At 33.9% G+C, this 8,253-nt stretch overlaps 1 protein-coding gene across 1 annotated transcript; it reads left to right on the top strand.

Moving 5' to 3' along the window:
* Positions 1-689: 689 nt before the first annotated feature.
* Positions 690-2,134, top strand: LOC107886312 (dof zinc finger protein DOF1.6). The gene has a single exon (XM_016810211.2). It carries the CDS (start codon positions 1,126-1,128, stop codon positions 1,855-1,857), a length of 732 nt encoding a protein of 243 aa, XP_016665700.1. The 5' UTR covers positions 690-1,125; the 3' UTR covers positions 1,858-2,134.
* The last annotated feature ends 6,119 nt before the right edge of the window (positions 2,135-8,253 follow it).

The following is an 8,253-nucleotide window of genomic DNA, read 5'->3' as shown; positions in this document are numbered from 1 at the left end:
AATACTTTTTTTTATAAAATAAAAAGAGAATGAAATGGAGTATTTATAGAAAAGGATTTCACTATCTCTGAGTATCAAATTCTTTATATTAAATGAGATTGTTAGGCCAATTGAAAAATAAATATCTCTATTAAAATTGATTAGCTTGAACTTGACATCTATGAGTATGGCCTTGAACTTGTCTAAAAATACTTAACTGGCACCTGAATTTTTTTTTGGATCTAATTGATACCTGAACTTGTATTCCGTCACCAATGTTAGTACTTCTGCACTAACATCGTTAGTTTCTGTTGTTGTGGTACTTATAACTAATTTGTTGTGATAACCTCTTAATATGCTATGTGGTAGATATAAATTTCAAACATTAAAAATATATAATTTAATATAAATATATAATTTTCTTCACATCAAGAATAAATCAAGACCAAAAAATTTATACTCTTTTTTAAATTTATTTATTTTTAAAAATTTTTAATTTTTTTAATTTATGCTCGTTACATGGTATACTAGATATCACCACCAAATTAATTATAATGTCACGTCAGCATAAACAAAAAAGTACAAAAATAAAAAAATACTAATTCAAATACAAGCTAAATAAAAAAATAAGAACCAATTAAATGTTTTTAAACAAATTCAGACGAAAAAGCTACACTTTGCTCTTAATAGACTAAATAATGATTTAAGCATAGAATAAATTTGGCACCAATAAATACATTTATAAATTAATTAGAAATTCTACTAGGAAGTTTTAAAATTTGTATCAACAATAACTTGATATAAACATGAAACTTTGAATCAACAACCCGTTACCTCTCCCAATTATATATAAATAAAAAATAAAAAAATTAGACCGCCTTATAATTTGTTTGGGTATGAAAAACCATTATTTATTGAGGCTCCTCAATCCCTCTGCCTTTGCTTCTCTCACCCCCCACTATCACATTAAAATATCATCGAATATTGTCTCTTTTACAACTTCCAAAACGTCTCCTTCCCCTTTACTCTCTCTCAAAATCTTCTCTTCTCTTCTCTTCTCTTCTCTCTTTTGTCTCTTTCTCCGCCAAAAAAAAAACATCGCTTTTAACCCCAACTTTCACTTCCACACACCTTAAACCGACAAAAATGCCTGCTGATTCCGGCGACAGGCGTCCGGTTCGAGCCCCTGGCACCATGGGATCGCACCCACCGGCCAAATTGACCGAGCCACTGCCATGCCCGAGGTGTGACTCAACCAGCACCAAGTTCTGCTACTACAACAACTACAACCTCTCTCAGCCTCGCTATTTCTGCAAGTCATGCCGCCGTTACTGGACCCAAGGTGGAACTCTCCGTAACGTTCCTGTTGGTGGTGGGACCCGCAAGTCTTCCAAGCGCTCTCGAAGCTCATCATCCCTGCTATCTCCCTCTGTTGCAACTTCGTCTTCCTCGAGCGTTACGCATGAAGCCGAGTCTGTGCATATGGCTGTTAACCCTGTTTCGGTTTTGCCTGGAACTGGAGTTAAACCTGAAGTGGGTTTGGCTGACGTGAATTTGAATGACACTGTGGATCTTCCAGTGAGTGGAGGCTTCACTTCATTCTTGAACTCTCAGGGAGAAGGGTACCTAACACTTGGTGGATACGGCCTTGGAACTGGTTCAGGATTTGATGGAGTTTGGGGATATCCTGGAAACGGATATCTGGGTGTTTATAATGGTGGGGATGGTGATGAACCTGCTGATGCTGTAGCTGGAGCTACCGGCTGTAATACATGGCAAGCAACAGGCAATGTTGAAGGCGGCGGAGGGTTAGTCGATGGAGATTGCTTTGGTTGGCCTGGCCTTGCCATTTCTGCACCAGGGAAAGGTTTGAAGTGAAATGAATTTTTCCATTTTCGAGAGTTTGTTGGTTACTGATTAGTGGTGTTGTCGTTTTTATTGTGAAGTTTTAGTTGTCTTTTTCTTTTGGGTTCAGTTCATTTCCTTTGGTGGGTATAGAGAGAAGTGATTAATAGTACAATAGAAGGTCACCTTTCATGTTCTTTAGGAGTTTCGTTTTTTTTATTTTAGTATGACTGTAAATCTCTGGTGTCTCTTGATGAAAAAACTATTTTGCAGTGGGAAAGAAATGAATGAAAAACGACAGTTTATTATAGCAACGAATTTTCTTTGGTCTTGATGCATATAATCCCAATAATGCCATTGAATACTCTGCAGCAGGACACTCTCGAGTGATGCGTATTGCAGGTTTCAGTTACCAACTATTCAACCACTACTTAATCATTCCAAGAGGATATTTTGTTAGAAATCTAACAAGTTTTGACCCATGTTTCGTCCTGATGTGGTAAGATTAATCAAACAGTGGACCTGGATTGCCATGGAATTTAATATGATACCCACAGAGGAAAAAAAATGGGAAATTTCACCTCTGGTCTATGGATTGAAAAGAAATTGTCGCCTTCGAGTGACATTCCACCAACTAATGGACCGCATTTTAGGACCATCTTTTTCTTATTAATGGAAAAAAGCAATTGCTTTCATGTCCCTACAATGGGTTATTCTATGTTTTAAAGTTCGAACAGTGTATTTTTCGAACAAAATATACCTTTTATCAAACGTAAGTAATTTTTAATGGAGCCAGATACTTGTACTGCAAATATTACCACAATCCATTCCCTGTCGTAAGCTGTAAACCGACTCGAAATTTAAGACATAAGAAAGCAATATGGTTTGCATGTGAGAACAAATGGGATGGCCTCTGACGAGCACAGTTATTTTGGTGGTATTGGGTCCAAAATAACGCCAAGCCACGGAGCATGTGTTCCGGGTGATATCCTTGTGGAGGAAGAGAAGACAGATCATTAGGTCGGTGGTTAATATTTACAAATTAGTACTTATCTTTTCTATTTTGGATTATGTTAGCCAAATTCCTACCACATTTTTAACCTATATCCATGATAATAACATGGGGAGGTCAATTACTCAATTATGCTTTGAATCATTTAGCCAGATTGAAGTGCATTTAATTTTTGCTTTCGTGATTTAGGAAAAAGCAGCTTTCACAGGTTGATTTTTTATGTAAAAAATAATAAATTAATTTTTATATATTAGATTAAAGATTAAATTAAATTTTTTAAATTTTATTTAATTTTAATAATAAAATTTAATGTAACTAACGAAATAACTAGACAATAATTTAATGTAATTAATGAAATAACTAGACAATCACACTTGACGTGTTACGTGTACGTTATATTAACTTACAAACTTTTAACAATAAAAATAAATTATAGATAATAACTAATTTACTTATTTTTTAATAGAATAAATAAATTGTATTCCAACTTTTACTACATATGACTCAATGAGATTTTTACTGCAAATTTATCGTTCCTATTCTTCCATCTTTTTATGCACCATGTGGATGGTGGGTAATTAATATTTTTAATGATGCATGATAATTTTGTTATAAAATTTGTCATTGTATTAAAATTGAGATAATTTATACTATTAACAAACTATTAAATAATATTTTGAGTATTTAAGGTTTTATATATTTTGATAAATCATTATTTTGAGAGTATTTGTATTTTTTATATTTTAAGAACATATTACTTTCAGAATATTTATATTTTTAAAATTTCAATAAATTTAAAATATATATATATATAAACACAAGAATCTTATGATTTTAATCTAAAACATCATGTGCTTTTACCATATTAATTTTATCATTTAATTTTATAATTAATTTTTATCACTTTTTAATAAATTATTATATAATATTTTTAATAAGTTTTCAGTAAAATTAAAAAGAACTAAATGCATAGGATATAGAATGTTTGTAGTTCCCCATTGGTGTTCCCAAAAAAGAAAAAAGGAAAGTTGTCCCATGGGTAAGATAATTCCATCTTTCTTAAATGAAATGGTTTTAAATTAAATTCTCTTAAAAGATTTATAGGTGCATGTAGACATAGATCAATATTTTAATTTTTGATACTTCATGTAATTAATTTTAATGAACAAAAAAGTGGTGCACTGGCTATCTACATTTATATATCAAGTGATTAGGCACCAATTAGCCTGGTGATTTGTTTCTTTATGTTAGGTGAAGCTGCTGCTTCTTCGCTGCCAAAAAAAAAAGGACAATGACAATGAAACCTTAGTTGCTATGTCTGCACGCGAATTCAAACATGTTGGCACCGTAATTGATGGGTTGGTTCCATACATGGTGAAATACAGTGTTTTGATTGCAGTCAATAATGATGATGTAAAGATGATAATTGCAGTCATTTCATTACCCATCAATATGCTTAACAAAAGAAATGAATGAGAGGAGTCCAATTCCACGTTATGAGTGCTCCCCCAATTATGAAGCCATGGGGCACCACTCTGGCACTTTCCTTTCCTTGTCTAATTGGACTTCCATTGGCAGGTGGACTGGAGAATGAAATACCGTCACTGCTGAAAGCTAAGACCAGAAGGAAGGGTGTTTCACCAGGCTACGCGCTACATTGACAAGACATGATAGGTGGAAAACCATTTTTTATCAGTATCGTTTTCGGGTGACATGATACGGAGAGAGAAAAAAAGCGTGCCCAAACAATTTTACACCCTACAATTAAACTAAAAAAATAAAAAATAAATTAACGGTTAGATTGAATTTTAAAAAGTTGAGAATTTATAGATAAAATTTTTTAAAAATTTGAGAATCTCAGGATAAAATTTACATCCCGTCTTTTTCGTGGTAGAATAGAAATATAATCTTAAAAATTTTTCAGAAAAATATTTTTTATTGAAAACGTTTTTTATGATTTATCATGTTTGATCTTTTCCAACATTTTGAAATATGTTTCATATTCGACTGTAAAACTTTCTATAAAATGAAGATTGATATGGAAAGGGTTTTATAGTTAAATTTCAAGTAGAAGATTTGCATCTTAAGGAAAGTATTGTCGGTGTTAAAATATATAGTTGAAAAATCGACCCAACAAAGTAGATTAATTCAAGTAAATTTGGTGTCATTGTCTGAATTTGGTTAATAAGTATTTTTTTACAATGCTTTGGTTTTAATTTTATATTAAATATGAAAAACAAGTTTTTTTGGCGAAGAGTAGACAAATAAGAGTTTTATTTATTATTGTTAGAATTAAATGAACTGAATCCTTATTTAAATAAAATACAGTGGTAAAATAAAATAAAAGTAAAATCCATATAGAACTGCACTTCTTTTATTTTATTTTAGAATAAGGTTTTTTAAACCTTATTAAACTCCATCTATTTTATATTGATTAGAATAAGGTGTTTCAGTCTTACTAGAATATGGCTCTACAAGCCTATAAATAGACATAATCTATTCCTCTTGTAATCATTCGAATTTGACATAGTGAATTTTTTTCTCCTCTGCCCGTGGTTTTTCCCCTAAAGGGTTTCCATGTAAAAATCTGTGTGTTCTTTATTTTATTTTTCACAAATTGGTATTAGAGCTTTTGGGTAGTTTATTTCGATCAAGGTAATGGCGTCTTTGAAGTATGAAATTTCGCTGTTGGATCACAACACCAGATTTGCGTTGTGGCAGATTAAGATGCAAGCAATTCTTACGCAGATGGATCTAGAGGATGCCTTGCTAGGGATAGATAAGATGCCATCGACACTAACAAATGAAGAGAAGAAGCGTAAGGATCGAAAGGCGTTAACACAATTACATCTGCATTTGTCCACCAAAATTTTGCAGGATGTGATGAAAGAGAAGACCGCCGCTGCATTGTGGAAGAGGCTAGAACAAATATGTATGTCGAAAACACTAACAAGCAAGTTGCATATGAAGCAGCGTTTTTATGCTTATCGTTTGGAGGAAGGTGCGTCTATACACGAACACTTAACAGTGTTTAAAGAAATTCTCTCAAACTTGGAGGCCATGGAGGTTCAATATGATAAGGAAGATCTAGGGTTGATTTTACTTTATTTGTTGCCCCCGTCTTATTCAACCTTTAGAGACACGATTTTATATAGCCGCGAGTCTCTCACAATTGATGAAGTTTATGATTCTTTGACCTCGTATGATAAGATGAAGCATCTTGTGGTTAAACCCGACTCTCAGAGAGAGGGTATCATTGTTCGTGAGAGACAAGATCGGAATGTCGATGATGATCGTGGAAGGACATAGGAACGGAATCCTTGCGGTAAATCTAAGGGTAGATCAAAGTCTTCAAACAGAGGTAAAACTTGTAACTTCTGCAAGAAGAAAGGACATATTAAATCTGAGTGCTATAAGCTACAGAACAAGATTAAAAGAGAGGCTGCGAATCAAAAGGAAAAACAACTAGAAAATTCTGGTGAAGCTGATGTTATAGAAGACTACAATGATGGTGAACTTCTAGTCACTTCTATCAATGATTCTAAAGTAAGCGAGAAGTGGATACTTGATTCAGGCTGCACCTTCTACATGAGTCCCTATCGGGATTGGTTTACAATTTATGAAACAGTGTCTGAAGGTGTTGTTTTGATGAGAAATAATGCTTCGTGTAAAATTGCAGGTGTTGGAACAATTAAAGTTAAGATGTTTGATGGAGTTGTCAGAACACTTAATGACGTACGACATGCTCCAGAATTGAAAAGAAATTTAATTTCGTTGAGTACTCTTGATTCAAAAGGGTACAAATACACAGTTGAAAATGGCACTTTAAAGATTTTCAAAGGTTCCCTTGTTGTGATGAAAGGGCAGAGGAAGACTGCCAAGTTATATGTTTTGCAGGGTTCTACTGTTACCGGTGATGCAGCTGTCGCTTCCTCTTCCTTATCAGATGATGATATTACTAAACTTTGGCATATGCGCCTAGGGCATATGAGTGAGAATGGCATGGCAGAATTGAGCAAAAGAGGACTTATTGATGGGTAAGGAATTTGCAAACTGAATTTTTGTGAGCACTGTATTTTTGGGAAGCAAAGAGTGTTCGATTCACTAGAGGAATCCATAATACGAACGTTGGAATATATTCATTCTGATCTGTAGGGGCCATCTAGAGTGCCTTCGAAAGGTAGAGCTAATTATATCTAACCTTTATTGATGATTTTTTCAGAAAAGTTTGGGCATTTTTCTTGAACTAGAAAAACGATGTGTTTTCTGCATTTAAGTCTTGAAAAATTATGATTGAAAAATAGACAGGAAAACAAATAAAATACCTCCGCACAGATAATGGCTTAGAGTTCTGTTCTGATGAGTTTAATAGATTGTACAAGTCAGAAGAGATCGTGAGACACTTGATACTTCACCATACTCCACAACAAAATGGCGTTGCAGAACGAATGAACAGAATGATCATGGAGAAGGTTCGATATATGTTGTCAAATGCCAACTTACCAAAGTCGTTTTGGGCTAAATCAGCCTCTACTGCAAGTTTTTTGATCAACCGATCCCATCCGTTTCCATTAAGAAAAAGACTCCACAAGAGGTATGGTCTGGTAATCCTGCTAATTATTCTTACTTAAAGATCTTTGGGTGTCCTACATATGCTCATGTTGATAATGGGAAATTGGAACCAAGATCCATTAAATGTGTTTTTTCTTGGTTATAAAGCCGGTGTAAAAGGGTATAAGTTATGGTGTCCTGAAAATATAAAAGTTATGATTAGCAGAGATGTCGTTTTTGATGAAACTGCTATGCTACCTAACTTATCTCTTAAAGACTCTTCCAATAAAGAAAATCAGAAGCAGGTGGAGCATTAGACTAATATAGAGTCAACTCTTCAAGCCAGTACAAAAATTAAGAATAGAGTTGCTTCTTCACCGCAATACTCTATCACCAAAAATAGAACTAGAAGAGAAATTAAACCTCCAAAGAAGTATGCCGAGGCTGATCTAGTTACTTATGCCTTAAATGTGGCTAAAGATATAGATGCAAACTGAGAGCCATCTAATTATTCTAAGGCAATTAGCTGTGAAGACTCAGAAAAGTGGATGTTTACTATGCAAAAGGAGATGAAATCACTTCACAAAAACAGAACATGGGATCTTGTAGAACTTCCTAAAGGTAAAAAGGCTGTTCATTGTAAATAGGTATTTAAAAAGAAAGAAGGAACTCTAGGAGTTGAAGAACCCAGATATAAAGCAAGGCTTGCTGTAAAGGGTTACAGTCAAATTCCAGGAGTGGACTTCACAGATGTGTTCTCCCCAGTTGTGAAGCATAGTTCGATTCGAGCTTTGCTTGGTATTGTGGCCGTGCTTGATTTGGAGATTGAGCAGTTAGATGTAAAAACTGCATTTTTGCATAGAGAA

The sequence above is a fragment of the Gossypium hirsutum genome, chromosome A03, assembly GCF_007990345.1.
Source record: "Gossypium hirsutum isolate 1008001.06 chromosome A03, Gossypium_hirsutum_v2.1, whole genome shotgun sequence".
Classification (NCBI taxonomy): domain Eukaryota; kingdom Viridiplantae; phylum Streptophyta; class Magnoliopsida; order Malvales; family Malvaceae; genus Gossypium; species Gossypium hirsutum.
The sequence above is the reverse complement of the archived record's forward strand: the minus strand, read 5'-3'. Positions and strand labels throughout refer to the sequence as shown.

Coding starts and splice junctions, on each gene's coding strand:
- LOC107886312 (XM_016810211.2), top strand. CDS start 1,126: ATGCCTGCTGATTCCGGCGACAGGCGTCCGGTTCGAGCCCCTGGCACC.